Raw genomic sequence first — 24,692 nt, 5'->3', positions numbered from 1 at the left:
AGTAGGGAAAGAAAGAAACGTGTAAAACTTCAAAAGATCTAAAGGAAAACTTTGCGAGATATTTCGAGCATGAATGTGAATAATTAATTGTCTCGGCATAATTTATAGTCAGCGATTAAACAAAGTTGTCAATATACGCATCTCTATCTTCGTTGCAACAAATTACGTTTCAAGGCACATGTGTTTCGGTCGATGAGCAATTGATCCGGATCGAACGATTATGAGACGATCCTCTGGAACGTCGATGACACCGACACCGCGTGTAGTACCTCGGGAGGAGGGTACGGGGCGAGATCGCCCGATGACCCGCAGCGCAGAGGCGAATGACTGGCAATTAACGCGCTTTCCAATCACCAATTATAAATCGCAACGAATTTGCCAACGATTAAAATGAATGTTACTTTAAAAAAAATTATTTGATATTATGAAATTATATATTTCCTCGATTGTTTCATAATCTTTCGTGAAAAAGTACGAATAAATATTTTCTTTTGCGTTCCGTGTCTTTGATATGTACATAATATCGATATAAAGTCCAACACGATTTCATACCAACCACGCAACACGAAATTGTATTTCAAAAAGGATGAGGATAATAGAACAATTTGCTTTCCTCCGGAAAATCGATATTTTTCACGATAACGCGAAGCATATCGCAAGTATAAGTATAATGCACGCCGCGGCGAGATATCCTGTAATCATTATCCGGCGTGTCGATAAATAAATAAAGTAGCATATTTTAAGGCAACTATGAAACGACGAGGGACCGAGAGTTGGCGGCTCGACTACTCAGCCCCAGAATGGATGGAGAAGTGTGTAACATCGTGAGTGTAGTGGGCAAGCGAAAAGCCGGACGACGAGGTCGCGGGCCGAGCCGAGTCGAGAACCGAGTCCGCATCAGCCAGCAGACGCATGCGATTTCGTAGCGGCGGCAGTCTAGCACGAGCCGCCGCTCAGGAGACACCCGTAGGGGACTTGCTTGTTTCAAGGTAGGCACCTGACGCGATACCATTCTTTTCCTTTTCTCTCTTTCCCTCTCTCTCTCTATTTCTCTCTCTCTCTTTCTCTCTTTCTCTCTCTGGACTGTGATCAATCACTCGCCATTTCTTATTAACAACCGACCTAACTTCTCGATCTCTTTTTATTTCCGACTTAAAATTTCGTCGCAAAACAGAGCTTAATTTTCACGAAGAATCGAGTACGAACAGAAGAGATAAACAGGGAATTACGATCGATACTTTACGAGCTCGCAGTTATTTGCCTCTTTCATGAATTATAATATTTCGAGGGGCGATGAGCATCGTGGCGTTATTCGATACTGTTGCGAAGAAGATATTCCGATATTCCGATTTTACTCGTCCTTCCTTTATGATTTTTTTACTACTGTTTATCTGGTTAAAACTACTTTTAATTCGGTTCATTCGTATTGAAAGAATTGAGAGGAGTGTTAAAAAGTATTTGGTTTCGTGAAAGATATAGTTAAAACCGTGTTATATGAGTAAAAGGGCAACCTATGCCAGAGATTTTGCGCTGCTTTTAGAAACGTATACGCAACTGTTGAACACTGAATTTGGATCGGTTGGGAATACGAAATGGGAAAAGATTCGATCGAAATTTCAATCGAAAAATATTCACTTGAAATAAACGATCATTCTAATTTTTTTTTACTATAACAATTATTTGAAGAAAAGCGTACATTCTTTTAAAACGTATATGGTTTATAGTTGAAAGAGTTTGAAAGTTTTGTTTGGATCTTGTTGATGCAGTGACACGTGGGTAACATATACTCGACTATGCGTTACTCATTAGTTATTTGTGCAACACGGTGTTTAAATCGATTAAAAAATATTATATTGAATCAAGAAAATCAATGATCGAATATCATTAAGTATAAGTAAATTTCCAATTAGTTTCAGTGATGTAGAAATGTGAACATTGAGTGTCAAGCCGTTTTAATACCGTTACTAGAAAGTAGCGTCGATTGCTCGCAAGTAGAATGAACGAAAAAAAAAATGGTCCAGTGAAAGTGTCGCAGCGGTATGTCAGATTCGGTCGTGTTTGCCTTTATGTAACCGAACGTGTGAACGACACACTGTATTTACATATTGTTCGGATTTCGATGTTAATCACGTCATGTGCATCACGCGAATTTCTATCTAGTTATCCGATTATGGCTTTTACGGAACCGATTTGAAACTTTGAGGATAATATTCGTATTACCAAAATATATGACCTACGACGTAATAATAAAGAATAAAATATCGAAGAAACCGATTAGATTTCAATAATTCGATCTCAAGTATTATCCAATCAGCATTGAATGCGATTTGCATATGTTTCTATTTGCATGAGTAATTATTTCCATGTAAAATCTAAGATATGCTTTTGCCGCGTGATTTGGTCTAGGTCAAACAATAGCTAGGTCTAGGTCAAGTTTAAATACGATACAATTGCAATATTTACTTTTAATCTAAATCTAATATTTTTTAATCAAATCAATAGCGAATTTCTAATCTTGTTTTTTTTTATTTCTGATTTTTCGTAATTGTTTTCATTACAATATTTATTCTATAAATTTAACGTTTAATATATTTCTTCTGATTTCGTTTGTGCGTGAATACAGATAGCTATCTGTGACGACTCGCAAAATTGCATTACGGTACACGAGGCGTTAGTTAATTAACAAGAGGTCGCGTGAAACCTTGCTGCTCGCGGACCGTTCTCCAACGTTTTCGCAATTATAGCATGCATCGATGCCACCTTTCTGTCACTCTCGCAACAGGTCTTTGATAATTGCTTAGACGAACATCGTTTATGTACAGAATAGAAATCGATTGAAATAAAGACGTTAGTATGATAATAGCAGAGAAAAATAATCGTATGAATGATGTATTACTATAGAAATTACTTTATCGATGATTTAATTCTACGATATTATCTTATATGATGAATTAAAATTCGGAATCGAATTTGAATTAAATTCGTATTTCATCTTATCTATGCAATATAAAAGGAAAGGCATTTTCAATAAAAGAATGATATATTAAATTATAATTTAATTAATTATATTGTTAAGAAATAACGAATAATCACTTAAATAATAAATTAATATTCTTCCTAAATTAATAGAAAAAGTTGATGATGAAGTTTGAAAATAATCGATTTGTTCACGATACATAATGATACATAAAAAAACATACGTATATATAAATTATAATATAATATGGTGCAATATTTTTTAGAACAAAACATATTTTCTAATTTTCCTGATATATTATCGTGATACATAGAATCGTAAAGGAGAGACAAATACATGTATATCGAATTTTATTTAGTTAATTAAATATAAAATAGAATATTTATTTTTCTTTTACTATTAAATTAAAAATTTGTAAAAATTTATTTTTACTTTGATAATAACTCATAAAAGAATCATTTATTTAAATGTTTTGATTAGCTATTCTTTTTTCAAAACTAGAAAATTGTAAATTAAAATTATTTATTCATTTGTTTGTTATCAAAAAAAAAAAATAAAAAATAGTAGGAGTGTAAAAACATCTTTTACAATTATAGATTTAAAATATTTAGATTTACCAAAAAATAAAAAAATGATGATTTTTTGAATTTACATGATAATTTTGAGTTTATAATGAACAATAGTCAAACAATGAGGAGAAAAAGCGTCGGCGCGTTCTGCCATGAAAGTTTGTGGGAATAGTAGCAACGATTTTTCGCTGCTCATAATTATACAGGAAAGTTGTTTATATAGAATGTTTTCTTCAGATGATTTTGTCCTGATAATATGATTGTGATATTCATATTAAAGTAGGAACTTATAAAGTAAAAAAAACGATTATTATACTGTGATTCAAACATAGTTAACCTCAAAATTATAACATTGATCTTATTTTGCCTATTACACATGCAATTAATATCTAGTATCTAAAAAAAATAATTTTTTATAATATATATGAATATTTTTTTATAACTTTATAATTAAATCTATTTGAATATTTAATTTTTACGATTAAAATTCTTCATAATACACAAGAAAAAAGTTGTAATAAATTTCATATATTAATTAATATATATTAAATTCTTTGTTTGCAAATTCCACTAATTCCAATAACTAAAAGTCAAATTTTAATTGTATATATAATTAATAATATACAATTGTTCTTATTTAAAATATAAATATTGAAATAATTTTCATATTATTATATTATACTAAATAATGTATATAATATTATAGTGAATGAACAAGAGAAGATGCCTGGCCACCGTCAGCCTAATTCCCTAGAGGGGCTTAGTTTGGGACGTGTGTGTCAACAACTCGACGGGACGTGCCGAAGGCTGCAGGTGCTTTCACAAGAATCATCCGCTGCACAAGTATTGGCATATGCAAAGCAGACTATAAGACCATATTATATCAATGCCTTACCAGCACGTTTAAGATCTCAAGTTATTGAAGAAACTTCAAAAATGTTATATGGACCTGCATCTGATGGATCAACTTTAATTTCTGGCCCAGCTCCTTTATATCTTTTAGCTCTTCTTCTTGGGCATGATATAAAGCAATTAAAAGTGAATCTCTGTTGTTATTATGGATGTAGTCATCAAACATCATTATTAAAACTGCTTGCATCAGAAGGAATTGGACTTGAATCTTTAGAATTGGCTCGTTCTGCTTTATTAAGATTAGATTGCAAATTATTAAGATGTGCACTTTTAAATATGAAAAATTTAATGAGTTTAACTCTGCGTAATATAGCCAGTGATGCAGTGCTTCAAGTGGTGGGAAAAGCCTGTCCAAAACTTGTGCATTTGGATGTAGCTTGTTCAAGACAAGTAACAGACATAGGATTGAAACAATTACTGTTACAAGTAGAACTTCGAGATAAAGTACCTCATACTGCTATGCAAGAACCTACTAGTTGGTCTCGTTTAAAAACTCTACTTTCAAAATTAAAAATGAAAAATTCTAAATCAGAAAAGAAGGAAAAACAAGGGGTATTATTAGAATACTATGAAAGCAGAAACTTTCTCTGTGACACACTTAGAGTACTTAATGTTGCTAATACTGGTGTTACCAGTGCAGGAGTACTTTTAGCTTTGGTACATGTTCCACGATTGGAATCTTTAGCAGAATATAGTCACATGGGAAGAGTAGTGGAAATAATGAATAAAGGACTTATTGGATTTAAAACTCCATTTAGTCTAACTCAAGCAAGAAGTAGCAGAACTACTCCAGTTCGTTTGGAACTTTTGGCTCAGGCTTGTCCAAGAGTAGAAAAATTACATATTTCTGAGCCTCATCATCCTCCTGAAGCTTTGAGACTATTTCCCTATGTTACTTCCCTGAGTGTGCATAGTATACCACCTCAAAGAGAATGGTTGGATGGTTTTTATGATTATCTTCGCACTAATGGTCACAATTTACGTGAACTTAATCTCAGAATAACTCAAAATGAAAATCCTATTCAAGTTGATTTGAAAGAAGTTCTTAGTAGTTGTTCTAATCTTAGAACATTTACTAATGATGGGTCAAACATAATTTGGACAGAAGGTGTTGATCCTCCTCCATTAAAATATTTGAAAAAAATTCAATTAGGACGTATAGTGAGTGCTGTTGCTATTACAAAACTTCTTTCATTAGCACCAGAATTAACAGCATTACATGTTCATAGTTGTTTTGATCTCACTAATGAACATTTGGAAAAATTATTGAGTGTATCAAACAAACATAGAAATCTAAGAAAGTCTGATAAATGTGAAAATAGTTTAGTACAAAATCTAACGTGTTTTTATATATATGAGGCCAGTAAAGTATCTGCAACTACTGTCCTTAACATGTTTAAAAATTGTAAAAGACTGAAAAAGATTGGAAATTTGGCAAATTGGGGTTTAGATTGTGAAGGTGTAAGGATGTTAAGAACAACACTTACTCGCGCAAATTTAGATGTGGATTTATGTCCAGGAGCTCATTGGTTTTGTGGTAATTGTATTCAGTAACAGATTTTTAAGAAATTTACGATAAAATTAATTTTTTAAAAATTTTGTCCATGACACAATTGGCTACTGTTTAAATCTGTTATACTTTAATAGACTGTAAAATTGTCAGTATTAAAAATAATTTTAATAAATATAAGACAATTTATATTTGAATAAATGGAAAGAAATGTTTATTATATAATTAAATGAATGTAAATTTAAATGCAATTCGTAACAGTAATTGGTCATCTTAGAATTTTTTTAAAAATACATTTTTGTTTTATTTACTGAATTCTGATTCGATTTTCTTATATAATTATATACTTCGTTACATTACGATAAGTACTAAAATAATATTCAATAATAACATATTAAATATTAAATAAAAAAAACTATATGTAGAAAACTATTTCATATTATATATAATAACTTACATTACAGTAATATCATTAACAAATAAATCAAAGTATATAATACGAAATATACGATTTTTTATATCACAAAATATAATTGTTAAATTAAAAATTTAATTAAAGAAAATTATGCCAGTAAACAAGTGTCATGATAAAATATATAAAAAATGTATTTGTCTTAAATATAAGTTGTATTCTACTATTCTCACAACTTGTATATTAATGAGTACTTAAAAATAAAAAAAAAATAAAAAAAAATAAATAAATAAAAAAAAAGAAAAAAAAAAGAAAAAAACAAAAAATTAATTTCTGTTATAAACGATTGACTTGATTTTCTTAGTACATATGTACTGAAAATAAATAATTTTTTGAAAATAAATTTGAATTGTTTTTTTATAACTTACCTCTGTTAAGCCGTGTGATTGCAGCAAAAGATTAATAAGTTTAGTGTCCGTTTGAAAAATTTTATAGGTCATGTGCAATATTTTCGCGGGAGGTTCTTTCGGAGGAGTTGCTAATGCAGAACATCTAAGAAAACAGTAAAAAAAAAAAATATCAAAGATTATACTCTGCAAGAAATATAATTATTGCATTGTATATTATATTATTATTTTGCATATTATATGTAAATCATAAAGAAATAAGATATTAAACTTACTTGAAACGTAAAATAGACTTGTTCCCACTTGGTCCACTTAATAGCCATTCGTTGTTTTGTGGACTTGCGTCTTTCGTTGTGCTATAAAATATATTTTACAAACTATTGCATGTATAATTTAATTATTAATATAAGTATTTTAATTTAATTAGAATTAGATATTATTAATATAAATATTAAAATATTAAAAATATTAATAAAATTAATAAAAAGTTTAAATAACAGTTACAATCTACATTATTCCCGTATCATTCTTGTAAAAATTTCTCTCTTAGAATATAGCGCCCTCGAATTTATCAGATGTCGGTAAAATAGAAATCTGATAATCTATTTTAATATATTTAAAATCATTAAAGTTAAATCTAATTTTTTTTGAATTATGATTAATGAATTTTATTTTTTATATATTTTAAAAAATATAAAATAATTTATAATTAAAAGTTTAATTAAAATATATATCAAATTTTGACAAAAAAGAATATTATATTTTTTTTAATAAAATATTTAAATTTTTAGCTGACTTACCTTTCTGTCGTTTCCAATTTGTGCGGCTTATGCACAAGAGGTTCCAAAGTCTCTTCACTGCTGTTCGATAATTGTGACATACCGGAAAGACTGGAAGACGACATTAGTTCTTTCGGTCGTTTTCCTTCCAGCTTTCTAGTAGAATTGGTTTTCATTTGAGACAACATAATATCTGTAATTTTCAAGTAAGAATTTATTTTACTTTCAATCGTAAATTCGAAATAAAATTTAATAAAAAACATTTTTATCCATGCCAAGATAAATAATGTCAGTCTCGTTAGTAGTGGCGCGTAAAAAAATAACATATTAAGGAGAGAGTATTCACGTAGTTTCTCATTGTTTCGTTTCGTGGGATTCACAAACGTGTTATCGCGCGCATTGACAGAAACGTCAATAGATTGTGTGGGAACGAGCGTGAAAGCCAACGAGACAAACTTTTACGGCCACGTTAACTGACATTCAAATCGACAGAATGGATAAACGAGTGAATCGAAGAACGGTTAGTATATATACCATATAGATAATTTATTCATCTTATTTTACAAATATTATCAAATGTATAAATCTGTCGTATGAAATTTGCGTTAATTTTAACGCGATGATACGGAAGATTATTTTTTAAACAAATAAATAATTTTTTAAAGAATTATACTTATTATATTCATTTGAAAGTTTAGTGCTTATAGACAGATAATCGATTTTCAAGATTCCTGCGTTACCATGCACTTTGCTCTTCTACCACTGGAATGTCAATGGGCAACAAATATAACCGCAATGTAGCCTGTACCTTGACTCTTGCCAGACTTGCTTGCTTTATGTAGGTAATCAGATCAAGGTACACTATGAAAAAAAATTAAAGACGAAATGATTCGAGTCTATTCGACATTACAACTATTTGTCAAGTTATGCGATGTCGACGTTATATGTCATAATTATATCTCGAAAATAACGTGTCGGAAGATCGTCCTACGCTTTGAATAGCGTTGACGTTCTATCTGTGAAATGTTCGAATGCCATCCCGATCAATTCGATCGATCTTTCTTCGAATGCGTTCATCGTTTTATAAATGAATTCGTTCATTATTTAAAGAGCCAACTGCCTAGAGATGTTTCTTTGAATAACTCCCGCCTCTTCTTATATTTTTATCGAAGAATAACGATACAAGATAAATGTTCAAAATCATTTTATTATGCTATTCGGATCTTGAGTGATCTCGAGTTTGCGAGACGTTGAACTCGTTTCAAAACCGGTTATAATGGTATCGAATAAAAAATGTAACATCCAATGAGAAGAAAAATTTAATTGATCTTGAAACTTATTTTACAATATTTATTAATTTTTTTTTTTATGAAATTTCAACTTATATTTCGTTATTGCATATATTATAGTATATATTAGTTTTTTAAAAATCTCTAATAATTCAACAGCATGAAAAATTGCTAATTAAAACCGATCTTTAAATAGAACGTTATCATCAAAGACAAAATTCCCAGACATATGTTTCGTGTATTACATATGCACGACATGTGATCATTAAAAGCACGCACGTATACTCGTGGTTTCTTACCAAAAAAAAATTGGAATTTATCGCTTTATTACGGTATCCCTTGCCATTAACTGGAATGAAAAGCAGGTGACAGAGGCATGGTCGCTGCATGAGTCACCATCATGATTTTCGTGATCGACGTGGTACGCATAATAACGAGGACGGAATTTCGTTTCTTTTACAAGTTCGTTCATTCGACAAAGATCATCTACATCGGATACAGATACATAAATATGATTAAAAAAATGTAAATTCATCTCCAAAGATCTATCCATTGCACAGCAAGTGGGAGAACGATAAAAAAGAAAATGCGAAATTTGCAACGAGCCGCAACCTCGATAACCACAAATATAATTTGTTGGGAACAAAACAAAAGCGACAGGACGTATCTGACAGATGTCAAAATTTCTAGTCTTTTTCATACGGCGTCTTAATGCGGTAACCTTCGCAAAAGAAAAAAAATTAGCAATAAACGATAACTATTGATCATCGTGCCCGGAGAAATTATTCACGACAGCCTATCGAGAGACAATGTGAGAGCACGCGCGCGTACCAATGCCAGAAATGGAAACGCAACGAGAATGGACGAGCTTGCAATTACTCGAGAGCCCATTAGGAAGCGTACCAGGATTGGTAACAAGTGCGACTCACAGACCGTGGTTCCGATATCGTTTCCGATCCCAAGAATTGTGTCCTTACCGGTGGAGATCATCTTCGAAATTTTCTCCTATCTCTCCTACAAGGACCTTTACGCCATCAGTCACGTGTCCCTGTTTTTCAACCGGCTCGCATATGATCCATTTTTATGGCGAACTTACGAGGTATATATCAATCGATTAGAATCGTCAACCGAATTATACGCACAGCTTTTGAAAGAAGAGAAAAAGTTACGTGTTAAAAATTTTTAAAAGCATCTTACTCAAATTTGTATCCTTATTCTCAGGTGACGAACAACGAACAAGATACAGCTGAGGTGATTAAGGAGCTGAAGAGGATGCCGCTGCTGAAGAAGTTCAGTATAAGTGTCAGAGCGGATTGCGACGAGATCTTGCGGCAGATCTCGCTGACGAACAAAAAATTAGAGGAACTCCACGTTTCTAATTGCACAGGTTTTACATTCTCTCTATCTCATCGTCAGCTTTTTTTTTTCTTTCTTTTAATTAAGTTTTTCCTCGTGTCTCGACCTCATGCGGACCCGTATTGACAAAGCTAAGAGCGCGGAGGACTCACTTTGGCTTGGGTTCAAAAAACTCTGCCCGGTTGAAATCTTTTTATCCCGTTTCCTTTTCTTTTTTTCCATCTTGCTCTCGTTTCCCTCTTCCGTGTCTTTCCTATATATCCAAATATACCGAGTTATTCGTCATTATCAAAATCGGGAAAAATACGGTCGGAAAATGGAATAACGGAGAAAGAGAAAATAGTTTGGCTACGTGTCAAGAAAAAAAAAAAAAAAAAGAGAGAACGCGCCTCTGTAGTTACTATTTCCTAATGGTGCATTTCAGCCTTCTTTTGCCGCGTTCCGCACTGCAAAGTAAGCTTTTAGACATCTCCTCTCCCCCTCCTCCCTTTGTCGTCCATTTCGTTGCACCTTTATCTTCTGTTTGGTCGGACGATGACTATCACGCAGTCACAAGGGGGTAGAAAATTTCGATCGATTTGCAGGGCGTTCGCGTATGATTCACGTTGAGATAGAATGTGTGCTGTTTGACCTGGCAACCGTGTTTACCGCGGCTTTGACGTAATTAGTATTCCAAACACGTTTCATTGAATTCGTCTGCAGTGCGGGAGAAAAAAAAAGACGAGCTCGAACGATATATTTATATATACCGTTCAAATAAATCGCACGCTTTATATTTCTCTTCCGTGTTAAGCTTCTCTGACGACTCGAATAAATGATTCAATTGATTATTAACTAAGATACGTATTCGAATTCCTCTCACGCGGTAGGGAAACAGGGAATGCAATCCATGTTTTCAATAATCAGTTTCTCTTTTAACATTCCATCGACCGCCGCTTCGTGCTTTAATCGATTCCGCGACGATAAATTTCTAAGCAACAACATTTAACGCCGAGGATACCGTTCACCGGTGTTTGCATGCTATTTTAATGGCTAACGAAGTGGGGCGCGAAACACAACGTGTACAATTTTGCATACATCTACATACGTTCTGACGTACGTACGTACGAACGAACGAACATTTTATTTATTAAGAGAGAATTAACAGGAAAAAGGAAAAAGAAAGAAAGAGAGAAAAATACGCGTGTTTAAACGTAACGGAAGAATTATACGTAAGTATAATCGGGGTATAACCTATCATGAAACTTTCTCCCACAGGTTCCACGTCGAAATTGTATCTACGCTCGGGCTACCTGATCCGCATACTGGAGAGGTGCCGTAATTTGCACACGATCAATATACTGGGGAGCAGATTCCGCGGCCGGAAGTTCTATCGGCTGTTGGGCGACATAGGGCCACGTCTCAGATCCGTCTACGCCCCGGCGACGAAATCGCAGTTCTGCACGTTCATCAAGTACGCAAGGCAGATCAGCGAGACTGATCGGGAGACGATCTGCTCGATGTATATCGGAGTGAAAAGTTGGGCGCCCTTGTACTACTTTGTCACGAAACGGGCAGATCGGGTTTGCACGGCCCTGATCAGCTACCTCCACAACGACATCCTGCTGATCGATGCGAATCGATCGATTCACAAACTTTCCATCACCGATAGAAGGAACACTTAATCGAGAGGTCTTGAGAGGCTGAATCCTTTTCTTCTTACGACGCTTCGAAATATCGTTCGAGAAGAATACAAGCGATACGAGGAACGATGAAGATACCATGAAGATGAGAGAGAATATTCGCGTTTTACGATATTCCTTCGAGAATGTATATGTAATCATGCCGTTGTATTGTACAAATACATGTATATATAAGTGTATTTAGTTACTTGGAGAGATTTTTTTTTTTCTTTTTTTTTTTACTTACTTAATCGCTCTACAACAATCTAGGCGCAGAGTGTAATCTCGAGGCGATCTATGTGGGTCGATCCGTGTGCAAATGCCAGCCAACCACACGAGGGGTGGTAAACTTCCGTGAGCTTTAAACGATAGATCAAATGGAAAGCTTGGAGCGTTGATACGAGGTTAATGAGTTCTGAATGACGGGCCAGACGTTTCGTCAATGATCGTACAATGATCAACTTAATTCGACTAATTATAACGCAGGTGCAACCAGTGAAAATTAGAGAGAAGAAAGAAAATTGTATGTGTGTGAGAGAAAGAGAGAAAGAGAATTTATTCACGCTTGTTCAAACAAGTATTAACTGGCTGGATATATTCAATTAAGCGAATTGTTAACGATACGAGAAATCCCCGATTAATGGATATCGTCTCCATTTTCGACAGATAATTAAAATGAAACTTTCTCTCAAATTCTCGCGAGACAGCACGCGATCCACCACGCGGGGAACGTGTCGATCGATTTCCATTACGCAAACGGTATAACAAGTTCCGCTAAAATGTTAGGGATCTTGGTTCGTCGACCCGTTACTTCCTGTTCTATAATCATTTGCATAGAGCCTACTAACATACCCGTTAATGGTTACGGTTTATCGGGCCAGTGTTCGCGCGATCCACAATAATATTTTACAGGTAATTTGCGGAAGTTCCGTCTACGTTTTCGCGAAGCAAGTCGTGAAACATAGTGGTTTCTGAAGATAGCAATTTCTTAAACGGTAAACGTAGACTTCCTTTCGTTAACGACCATCGCTCTATAACGAAATATATTACGGTAATCGAGCTGAGAACGAGCAATTAAATATCTTAAATATCACGGATCTTGTTTCCTTTTTTTCTTTGATATTACAACGATTAATTTATCATTTAAACTTAAGCAAGAAAATTATCGAAGTTCGTTTGACATTTTCGTTCAAACAAAAATTTTTATATTACGAAATGGAATATACACATTTAATTTTCATGCAAATTTTATTACCTTGTTACCATACTTTTATTACCTTATTATATATTACCTTATCTTGTTATCTTGCACAATAAGCGCATGTTTCGTCACCAAAAAAAACACATTGGATCATCATAGAGACCGGTATATATATATATATATGTATAACGATTGATTAGCCAACTGCGGTTACTGTTAACCCGCAGTGGTAACTTCCCTCATGATTTGAAGCAAAGAGAAGAGAGACATATCGATTGGACTGGTTTTTGATTTCCGACGTGCACGCGGCAACACTCGAATGGCATACGTATTGTTCACACAACGCAGGAGGCGCGTATTAGGAAGTGGTTTCGTTCGTTGAAACGTACGACTTTCTTTTTGCCTTTTCTTCGCCTGTTCACGCAACCGTACACACATCAAAATCGTTAACGAGCGGCGATTTATTATGAGAAACTTTACATAAGCCACATGACACGCGGAATTCTTCATTTGCACAAAGAATTCTTCACTGCATAAAGAATATTCGCTCGAGCGAATATTAAAACTTTACTTCCACGTATTGATTAGTCATTGAAACCTGTCATTTTCATATTTATGAAGCGATAAAATAAACGATGAAAGTTTAAAATGATCAGTACGTAATGCGATTTTTTAATTCAACCGGTGTCACGAATAATTGTAACACCTGATTAACCTCGTACGCTTTTTCCACGTGATTTTTAGAATACGAGATGTAAAATGCACGCAGATCCATGAAATCAAATCATACTATTTATCTTTAAAGATAAATTTCGTACAACGTTTATAAAACACTTTAATCTTACATCTATATACATATGTACAGATATTTATACCCCTGAATTTATTTACTATGCCATTATTTCTTTAAAAATGGATCGTAGGACATATATTTATCTAAACTTTTTTTATTTAAAAATACACGTAGAACTTATACCCAGATTTCGCCCGACCTTTAAATCTATAGCATTTACCCTCATGGCCTTACACGTATTTGTTGCATCCTTGAAATCCCTACTAATTTACCATGTTCGATAACTTGTAATATCTAGCGTGTTCTAAACGAAACAGCAAGCGTATGCCTTTCTAATACGTGCATCGTTAATCCGACGATTTTTTTTTTTTAGGTTCTCGTGGTCCAATAAATTCGGATCGGCCAAGATCTATCTTTCAGGATAAAGTAAATAAGAGAGGAAGTGTAGGTCAAGCGTGATGCACTTTCAACTTTCGGATCGATGGAGTCATGACCTAAAAATTTACGCTTCCAAAGGAAAATGGGTAACGCGTGTTTAAATGTTGGGCGAATTGCGCAATTAGCGAGCAACGAGCGCGCAATTAAGTTGCAAGGAGATGTGAGACGTGGTTAATGACGCGATAACACAGAGGGTAGATTCCTGGTTCTTGAATACACGAATGAACGTAGAAGAAAATGTAGTTTCTTAAATAGAAGATCGACATCGTCTCCCTGTGCTACCGTATTTTTGGATCTACTGCATCTCCCTGTTGCGATGCGGCCGATTGCTCGATTGTTGAAAGATCGTCGAACAAAAATATAGGGAGAGATCCGAGATTAAAAAACGATCGATATCTAAGAATCGCGAATAGTAATCTATAACATGTTCCAATTGATTAAAATAGATTCGATAATGACCGATTCTTGATATATTTTTCAATTCTTATCTTTCCAAATTTTTGCCATATTGCTTATCCAGACAATTCTGAAGGGGCTTGCATGCTATCAATAATATTATCAATACTTATCGATATTTATCGATGTTCATCCGTTTGGGAAGTTGTTCACTGATAATATATAATTTGATCAATTTTATGACCTCGTTACATCACAGAAATTGAATTTTCATTGAAATTAAGCGAGTCGAGAAGATTGATTTGTTTTTATAGCGTGCAACGAAATTCTAATATGATCGATTCTTTTTCAGATGGAATAATTATTGAATTAAGAAAAAAAAAAAGAACAATAATGATAAAAAATTTTCTTTGAATTGTAGAAAAGGAAATTACAATGAAAGCAATCGAGTATTACGCCAATAAGTAATAATTCTTTGAAATGGAATCTTCATTGAGTAGATGTAATTACATCTAAAATGGTAGGATGGATTAACCGCGGATGGACAACGTTTGATCGGGCTACAGGTGTTTGCGGGAAGAAATATTAATCAAATCATTGAATTGTCGCGTTGCACTATTAAATCGCCGCTTTATGAGCTAATCAATCAGATCGAGTCGGATTCTTTAAAGGCAACTAGCCGAGCGGAACGATCGTTCCACGAATTGCAAAGATCGAATTGGTAATCATTTCCGGCACGATATGCTTTTACAAAAATTCCAACGATTCTCAATTGGTAGGCTCGGCTCGTTCCAAAGAGTTTCAATCTAGCCTGCTGTGATAATTTCGAACATCTATTAAATGAATCATCGATTTCCTATGCTCCGGTTTAAATAGAGGCAATCGAAGGCTTCGATATCTTTTTATCGAAATTAGTAGCGGCTAGTAATTAACATTTCTTGCTTTCTTTGAGTAATATTATTCGATCGAGTTTACGATATATATATGAAGAAAAAAGAAAAAGAAAAGAAAAATAACATAGCTATTAATTAGAAAAGATACAATTTAATACTTACAGAAATCTTATTCACTTCACTAAATACGAATGTTATTTAAAAAAAGAAAAAAAAATACGAATTGCTTTCTATTCATCTATGTAAACCACTTCGATAAACCAATCATCCAATCCACGAAGCAAGAAAATCGAGAAAAGAAAACGCTTATATACGTTGATCAGTTCCTTTCACGACGACGTCGAACAACACACTATCGATCACACGCGAAATCAGGCGAATCACGATCGCGAGAAGGAATAGGCGGCCGTTTTCGAGCTTACGGGTTATCTATGCAAATGTTGTGCATCCTGATCGCGGCCAGTGATCACGATAGGTCGTGAGATATAGACATGATCCACCCACTCATTCATGGGACCGCCAACAGGTTATTTCCGATAGCTCAGGTAACAAAGTGCTCTGCAGACTAGGAATCGTGTAAACGGCCTTTACCAGCTGTGTCCTCTCCGTTTGGCCATCGACTGGCCCGGAAGTAACAAACGGTATATCGTTTCGTTACATCATCGATCCATGGGTGAAACTATGCTTCTCACGATGGACAATTAACTATATCATAATTTAATTTAATGCCGTTTCAATTCATTGATCATTATCGGATCTTTAATCTTTTTTTTTTTATTAATGCCTGATGCTATTTATAAATTCATGTAAATACAATGTTAATTACTAAATTTTAATTTTTAATTATATAACATGAATTCTAATAAGAAAAAATAAGAGCTGCAAGCAGTGCAAATCTTATGTTTAATCTCTGACCGAACATTTGTAAGAATAAAGCTGTGTATAGATATTTTGCGACCATATCTTGTGTTCAGCATTTAAAGATAACTACAAGTTGGAATTTGGCGAAAAACTTTCTCTTGAAATTAAAGTATTAATTAGAAGAGAGTATTAATTAGAAAATTAAGTTATTTCGACCTTCGAGAACTTTTATGTTGAAAAGAAAAGAACGTAATTCTTCGAATAAGCTCGAATTGTTCTTAAATTGCTTCTCTTCTTGTAGTATGTAATAGTAATTGAAAATGTTCAAGAATATAATATGTATATTCAGAATTTCAGAATATAGATAGTTAGAAACATGTTTGTATATACTAAAGAGAATTGTTATGATGTTTTTTCAAGTAAAATGTTTTACATTTTTTATAATGAAGGGTGACACTTGTTTTTTAAAATTTGTCAACTCGTAGAACTATACTAAGATAATAAACACGTAACGAAGTCATGTATGTAACATCATTTTTCATGATAAGATGTACATTTGAGATTGTTTCATCATATATTTCATTGAATGGCCATGATATGCATATAATCATGTATGCAATATATATATGTATAATTTTCTATATTATAACATATATAGTTTTTTTTTCTTTCTTATCAAAATAATGATGATAATCATGATAAAAATTATTTCACGTACATATATATATATATATATATATTTATCTAAAATAATTGATCGTATCAGATTGTATAATATTGATTTTAATAAAAAATTATCATATATACATTTTGATGTTTGAACGATAATAATCTCGGAAATAACTTTCTTTTCATTATCCTTCTGAGTCATATCTAGTTACAAGACTGAAACAACTCACGTGGAAATCAAAGAAAGAGTAAATCAACCAACCGCGTCAAAAGAAAAAACAAAAGTGTAACTTCTCCAAGTATTACAATTTCTTATTTAACCCCAATATCTTGTTTAATCCAAATATTAAATTTCTATTTAATTCTTTCAAAGTATTCTATTCTTAATAACGTTATTGAAATTCTGTTTGTAACAATTAAATGAAACGTATTATGCCATTTATAAAATACATATTAGGTTTTCTTGCATGTGATTAAAAAAAATCATATTCCTTATTTTTCTATACAATATTTGTTTTCTCTATATATAAACGAAAAATTGCATAGTACGATGTTACTTCGTACGATGTTGTGTTGAAATCCACTTAAATTGCATTGTTTTGTTCCAATAAGTACCTACTTTTAAGAAAATTATGTACGCGTTAACATTCTAAATGTAATTGCATATGCATAGCATAGAATAGTATGTGTACACTTTCGAAATTTATGGGAATTTATGGGAAATTTATGAAAAGATCAATCTAAGGAATTTTACCTGTGAAAGAAAGCTTCCTTACAAATTTAAGGTAGAAGCAAACGAGGTCTCCAATTGCCTCGGGACATTTACTTTTGTCACTGCGAAGTCTTGAGATAAAAATTGCAGTAACGTATATCAAAGAATTGGAAATTTTCCGGGGATTCTCGTCTCCATAGATAAATTATTTAAAAATCGGCAAATTTTGTCTGAAAAAATTATTGAATTTATGAAAATGATTTAAAAAATTTATATTTATATATATAAAAAAAATTATATTTATATATAAAAAAAAAAAAATAAATAAAATGATCCGTACAAAATAATTTTTATTAAGATACATAATAACAATCGAAATCTTATTGCGCAAACAATTGTTTCGCGACGTTTCGTTTCAATTAAAATCGTTTAACCGCACAGCAGATTAGTCTGTCTCTTAACAGTGAATCTTCACGAACAATTCAGTATCAGGCATCTAGCATTCGATTCCCATCAATTGCTGTTTTAATCGATTTCAATGTAATCGCGTTTCTACAAAAAGTTTCCTTATGGAGAATCTCAAATAGATTCGATTAAATTTCTTAAGAAGCAAAGAAAGAAAAAACAAGATATCAAAACATAATAATACATAATACATTAATTCGTTAAAACTAAGTTTTACGTTTCCGAATTCTTTCCGTCCCGATTACGCTCTCGACACAATTTTCTCTTTTGAACTATTGCATGCTAAATCAAGATACAAATCTTATACACTTCTATGTATCTACACTATCCACTACACTAAATACTTTTATAATTATAAGTAAAGAATACGATTATTAAGATAAATTTTAAAAAAGTCATAATTATAGAATAACTTATTGGCTTAATTTGCATATGCAAATAATATATATAAGAAATTTTTCTTAAAACCGATTAAATTACTTAAATACTTCGAAGAAAACGGATACTTTTTTTTAATATTTATATTTAGTAAATAAATTTGATTTATCATTTTCATTCACTAATTTCTATTTTATTAAAACATTTAAAGAATTATATATCTTATTTTAAAAATCTAATTATTTAAAATTGTTTGTTTTATAAATAAGTATTCTAATTTGATTAATATTATTACTATAGCTTTAAATTTACATTAGAAATGTTTTATTTCGATAACATTTAAGAAAACTATTAGAAGAAACCATGTGCCAGAACAAAAATAGATTGTGTAAAAATAAATGATATTTTCCGACAGAAAAAGTAAAGAAGCGGATGACATTTAGACAAGTTTCATCGATTATTGTAAAGTGAAAAAATTATTCCGTAATCCGAAAATCTCCAAGATGGCCAAAAATCAAAAAATTCATTGAAAAGTAAGAATATTTATTCTAGATTCAAATTGTAATTTGTTCGGTTTAACATCATTGATCAATGTGACAATATATAATACTAAAAAACGAAAAAAATGATATGTCAAAACAAATAGAAATACAAAAACAAAAAATATAGAACCAACTAATGGTCCATAAACTCAGCTGAGAGGAAAAAGGATGCTTGTCACCCTGGCAGACGACGTGCTAGCCGCGTGTTCAACAAATATAATAAAATATATGTATTTTAAAAAATTGTATGATGATACTCACTTAGCATTCAAAAATACAGCAATGTTTTTATGAACTTTTGAATGAATAACACATTACTATCAATAATTTAGTTCAAATATCGGAATAAAGAGAAAACTTCGACAAAGCGCAGCCATACCGTATGGCAGCACGACGAAGACTGCCTCTATTAACCGAAACATGAACTAATACAAGTACATAGCCAAACAAAAGTTTCTATCTGATTGACGAAAACTTAACCTCATTTTTTGATATGCCTGTACTTTTATGCGCCAGACAGAATTTATAATCATTGGTGATTTAATTGCGAATATAAATTATGGTTTAACATTTATTAATTATTACTAATCATTCTTTATAATAATAGAAATTAAATTATAAATTTCATATGTAAAGTACATTGTTTATTTTAAAAATATAATTATATAAGTAGTTGATATTATACAATTTTTATAAATTATTATTTTGCTCTTTTGGCATATTTATCTTCTAATTCATGCAATTTTGAATCAAGTTCTGCCATGGAATATGTCTGAAATTATTTTATAGTAGTGAAATAATCATTTTGTGAAAAACTATACACTTTGAAAGATAACATAAACAGTATAATATTTACCCTTTTTCTAATTGGTTTAAATGTTCCTTTAAGATTATTCATATCTTCTGTTTTCTATAATTAATTGAAGATAAAAAATTATTATTATTACATGTTTATTATTATATATTTCTAGAATTTAATGATATCTAATTAAAATTTTACCCAAAGATTTTTATATTCAGGAGATATGCCTTCTAAATATAATATTCTATCTTCAATATTTTTAAGCCTTTCATAAACATCTTTGGGAACAGGTCGATTTATTCCAAGAATTTTTTCAGTAGTTGAAATTCTCTCATCTAATACCGATGAATAATTATTTATTTGATTTGCTCCCGACATTGTAACTTTATGCAAAACATGTTGATCTACCGTTTGCGGTCCCCATGTATTAAGTACTCTATGTACTAAAAAAATTTTAAATTTAAAAATTATATTAATTAATGTAAATACAAATATTGTTTTAATTACCTTTTACATGACTTTTTGAATCTTTTCTTCTAATAAGAATGGCATCAACTCTTGCACAAGAATCTTCATTTTCATCATTTTGATCTCTAAAATATAATAAGATTAAATTACAACACCGTGAAGCATTTAATATTACATTTTTGTGAATATTTTATAACTAATTAACCTGTGACAACAAAATTCTTGTACATTCACAATATTTACTTGTTGACGTTTTCGTTCAATAAAAGCTGATATTCTATGATTTAATTCATTCGACGAAGCGCGAATTTGAACGAGATTTGGATCAATTATTATTTTAGACTCTTCTTTTTCTTCTTCTTCTTCACTATCATATTCTACTGTTGTTTCTATTTCATTTGTTATTGTGATATTTTCTGATTCTTCAAAATCAATTGCATCATGAACTGTACAAAACAATACTTAATAAATAAATATATATAATATTTTTGAATATATATAAGAATATTCAATTTTTTGATTTAATTAAAAAATAACAATATATATAAATAAAAATCACAAATTAGGTGAATAATTGTAAAATTACAAACTATGATTAATAATTTATTAATATTTTAATATATCTAATATAAAACATATTTTTAAATCTTCTACAAATTTTAACAATTTTATATATTTAACAATATATTAAACATAATCTATATAAATTTTGTACAATTTAATAAATTTATTTAAAATTTAAAAAAATTTTACAGAATTTTTGTTTGTATTTCTTATCTTAAAATGTTTTTTAAAAACATTATAACATAAAAATATCATTTACTATTTGACCAGGCACATTCTTTGTTTTCCTTCCATTGCATTTCTTGTGTGTCATATATCTCTTTTTTCCAAATTGGAACAGATGATTTCAATGCATTAATAGCATATTCAACAGCTTTTAATGATTCTTCTCTATGGGGAGATGAAATTGCAATTACTACACTTGCTTTAGATACTGGTACTTCTCCTAAACGGTGATATATAGCAATATGATGAACATTCCATTGAGAACGAATTTTTGAACATATATTATTCATTTCTTTTAATGCCATTGGTTCATATGCTTCGTATTCTAATTTTAAAACCTGAAAAACATATATGAGTAACATATCTCTAGATTTATAAATAAAAATTTAAATAGATAAATACCTTTTTATTATCAAAATTATCACGAGTAATACCAATAAAATTTGATACAGCTCCACAATTAGATGCAGTTACTAAATCAATTATATATCCAATATTTAACTCTTCTTGTTGTAATTTCACAATATCCTTTGTAGTATCCATTCTAACCTGAAAATATTTAGTTTATTTTTTTTACACTAATTATATTAATATTAATTCATATAACATATGAATATCAAACCTCCACTAAGTGGTGGAATAACAGCAATTTCGTCTTTTTGCGAAAGTATTAATGTGCTATTTAAGGGAACAAATTCTTCGTTCACTGCTAGGATTAAAGTATCACGAATATTTTCTAAATTAAAATGAGTTATTACTTTATCTACCAAATCAGTATATGATAATTTTTGTGGAACAACAATATACCATTCTTTTTTCCCTGTTATTTCTCTTGCTTTAGCGAAAAATAAAACTTTAACTTGTATTTCAATAACACTGTTATCCATTATGAAGTATAAGCATAGAATAACAATGTAAATTTATAAAATACTTTAATATCATAAGATGTATAATTATGAAGATATCAAATCATATTACGTAATATGTAATTAATCCAAAGATAATATATGTATTATTTAAAACTTGGAAGAAGGTTATGTTTTCACTAAATTACTTATCTAGTCAAATTAATATCTATAAATATAATATAAAAGATATATTAAAAGATATTAAGATCTAAAATTAATAAAAAAAATCAAAAATATAAATAAACAAACATAATTTGTTATTAAAATTAAATATTTTAATATTTTTCATAATAAATTATGATTCTGAATATGGTGTAAGCATGCGATATGCAATCTAAGCTATTAACTTTTAAGCGGTAGAATACAAAATAATTGAGTACGTAATTATAATTAAAATAAAAATATTTTGGATTTAAATTATCATTTATTTGTATAAAAAATGATAACAATTATAAATATTTTTTGTTTATATATATTACAGTTTCCAAAATATTTAACAGAATGGAAATATTCTATAGATCGACTTGAAGTACCTTGTATGATATTAAGGTCAAGTGAGAAATGAGGTCAACGTAGCAAAGAATCGTACTATTCTGTTTGTATAATATTCTATTCACGAAAACTAATATATTTTTTAAAATATATTTAATTTACATTTAAAAGGTATTATGATTTATAATTATTTATTTTATTAGATATTTTGAAAAAATTTTACATATAAATATAATTCGTATCATTTTTAAACTTTAAAGTTTGAAACATAATCTAATCTTATAGATATTGTGAATTAGAAATTTTATAAGACGCACAAGCTATTGTTTTAAAGTAATATGTTAACAGCAATATGTTGATGTGTCGGTAAGTAATGGCCTTGGATAAACATTTAAATGTATGCATCGTGCGTATAGCACAATGTGCGCTCACGCTTAAGTATAGATGGATAGCCTGTTAACCCGAAGTTTAGAAAAGTGCAATCTAATTCGTTCATTCGAATTGCTGTCAAACGAAAACAATATAAAAAAGAATATTCCTGTAACATTTAATTAATTCTCTTAAGAATTATTTAAATATCATAATCAAGAATCACATATCACATTAAACCGGTTGACAATAATTACATATATTTATATATATATATATATATATATATATATATATATATAATATTTTAAAGATGCTATCTCATCCAAATGCTAGATTGTGATTCAATAACATAAAAGATTCTAAGATGTTAAGTAAATATTAAAAACTTAAATTTTTAATTAACTTTTGTCTAAAAAAAAATATTAATTAAAATTTTCTAAAATTTTCATCTGTAAATTTTTCTATTTATAAATTTTCATTATTTAAGTTTTTTTATATTATTTAACATTTAGTATTAAATAATTATATTCAAAAAAATTAATCAAATTTGAATATTGTATACAACTATTTTAATATATCTCTTAAGTAGAAGTTTAAATGAATCAGTAGCGAAATAGGATATGTATATGAGAGAGAAGTGCAATTGAATGAAGTTATTTGATGACTGTATACTGACTAATGGTACTAGTTTTATTGCTTAAAAAATTTATGACATATATAATCAGATCAGAGAATAGTATAAGTGCCATACATATGAGCAACGACTAATATATTCGCGCCTTTAGTTCAAATAAATAGTGCAGTACGAATAGTCGTACAGAAAGTATCATGAGATATATTAATTTGTTTGTAGAAGTGAGATAAAGATTCTGAAATGCCATATCCGCACGTGTTTAAATCTAGTTATTAGAATTATTAAGTGAAAGTATAATATTACTCAAAAGTCACCAAATCGTTTAAAAACATTTTGAAAAGAAGAACAACACGATTCGCGAATTGTCGCTCTTGTCGTCTCAACGATGAGCTGCATTCACTAGTAACAGCATTGCGACACACGACTGTGACAGAAAGCTTCTGTGTATAACATATAGCATCGTTTGCCAATAGATTCATACGGTTATTTGTAATGTGAAATAAATTTCTCTATATCTAATTAAATATTATTTGATATTATTTGCATCTTCGAACTTTATTCTTCTTGATAATAAATTATTAGTTAAAAAAAAATATGTATATTTTTGAAAAATAAATTTTTGAAGTGAATTGTTATAAATCCGATTTGTAATGTATCAGCAACCACATGAGCGCGCAATTGGTATTAGAAAACAATGCCCACGAGTTTCAACCATGACTGTATTGTTTCTGTTCGTTGCAAAAAATCTTTTGCGTTATAATAGAATACTTTGATCATATTTATTGATAACGTAATATTATTAATTTAAATAGATAAAATATTCTGAAATAAAAAAAATAATAATATTTTTTAATTAACATTTTGAATATTTTTTAAACCATAAAATAAAATCGTATTTTGTATTGAATTTAAAACAAAAAGAATCACATTTTTAAACACGTGATTCATTACAAACCAATAGCGTACACTATCTACGTTCTTTCCCCAGATAAGACTCTTAAAAATAT

At 30.5% G+C, this 24,692-nt stretch overlaps 4 protein-coding genes across 15 annotated transcripts in view; 2 read left to right on the top strand and 2 right to left on the bottom strand.

Moving 5' to 3' along the window:
- The window catches only part of LOC107994443 (tubulin polyglutamylase TTLL5), a 32,151-nt gene extending 12,514 nt beyond the window's left edge, over positions 1-19,637 (bottom strand). For 3 of the 8 annotated variants that reach the window (XM_028665015.2, XM_028665017.2, XM_028665016.2), the window contains exons 1-3: positions 7,588-7,892; positions 7,063-7,143; positions 6,809-6,932 (exon numbers count right to left, since the gene is read on the bottom strand). In XM_028665015.2, the coding sequence (XP_028520816.1) occupies positions 6,809-6,932; positions 7,063-7,143; positions 7,588-7,892 (510 nt within the window). Of the gene's footprint in view, positions 1-6,808; positions 6,933-7,062; positions 7,144-7,587; positions 7,893-15,755; positions 17,742-17,877; positions 18,063-19,481 lie in introns of those variants that run through there. The other 5 variants (XM_062074865.1, XM_017051368.3, XM_062074867.1 and 2 more) reach the window with 5 other exon arrangements.
- LOC107994444 (uncharacterized) lies at positions 822-6,783 on the top strand. 3 transcript variants are annotated; one of them, XM_017051371.3, is made up of 2 exons: positions 822-989; positions 4,253-6,783. In XM_017051371.3, the coding sequence occupies exon 2, from the start codon at positions 4,270-4,272 to the stop codon at positions 6,010-6,012; it is 1,743 nt and encodes a 580-aa protein (XP_016906860.1). In that variant the 5' UTR covers positions 822-989; positions 4,253-4,269; the 3' UTR covers positions 6,013-6,783. The 3 variants fall into 3 exon arrangements, with proteins under 3 accessions (XP_016906860.1, XP_061930871.1, XP_028520820.1); XM_062074887.1 differs by lacking the exon at positions 822-989 and adding an exon at positions 3,629-3,840; XM_028665019.2 differs by lacking the exon at positions 822-989 and adding an exon at positions 3,630-3,825.
- Positions 7,666-12,080, top strand: LOC107994445 (uncharacterized). The gene is made up of 5 exons (XM_028665020.2): positions 7,666-7,772; positions 7,846-8,086; positions 8,265-9,954; positions 10,077-10,242; positions 11,469-12,080. Exons 3-5 carry the CDS (start codon positions 9,715-9,717, stop codon positions 11,873-11,875), a joined length of 813 nt encoding a protein of 270 aa, XP_028520821.1. The 5' UTR covers positions 7,666-7,772; positions 7,846-8,086; positions 8,265-9,714; the 3' UTR covers positions 11,876-12,080.
- Positions 19,638-19,842: 205 nt separating the features above from the next.
- Positions 19,843-22,328, bottom strand: LOC107994356 (molybdopterin synthase catalytic subunit). 3 transcript variants are annotated; one of them, XM_017051217.3, is made up of 9 exons: positions 22,087-22,327; positions 21,902-22,015; positions 21,682-21,828; positions 21,314-21,617; positions 20,696-20,936; positions 20,530-20,615; positions 20,221-20,465; positions 20,077-20,130; positions 19,843-19,992 (listed from the first exon to the last, which is right to left on the bottom strand). In XM_017051217.3, exons 3-9 carry the CDS (start codon positions 21,820-21,822, stop codon positions 19,921-19,923), a joined length of 1,143 nt encoding a protein of 380 aa, XP_016906706.1. In that variant the 5' UTR covers positions 21,823-21,828; positions 21,902-22,015; positions 22,087-22,327; the 3' UTR covers positions 19,843-19,920. The 3 variants fall into 3 exon arrangements, with proteins under 3 accessions (XP_016906706.1, XP_061930888.1, XP_061930889.1); XM_062074904.1 differs by having other exon boundaries at positions 19,843-20,130; positions 22,087-22,328; XM_062074905.1 differs by having other exon boundaries at positions 19,843-20,130; positions 21,902-21,985; positions 22,087-22,328.
- Between the last annotated feature and the right edge of the window lie 2,364 nt (positions 22,329-24,692).

This window comes from Apis cerana, linkage group LG5 (assembly GCF_029169275.1).
Source record: "Apis cerana isolate GH-2021 linkage group LG5, AcerK_1.0, whole genome shotgun sequence".
In the NCBI taxonomy this organism is placed as follows: domain Eukaryota; kingdom Metazoa; phylum Arthropoda; class Insecta; order Hymenoptera; family Apidae; genus Apis; species Apis cerana.
The sequence above is the reverse complement of the archived record's forward strand: the minus strand, read 5'-3'. Positions and strand labels throughout refer to the sequence as shown.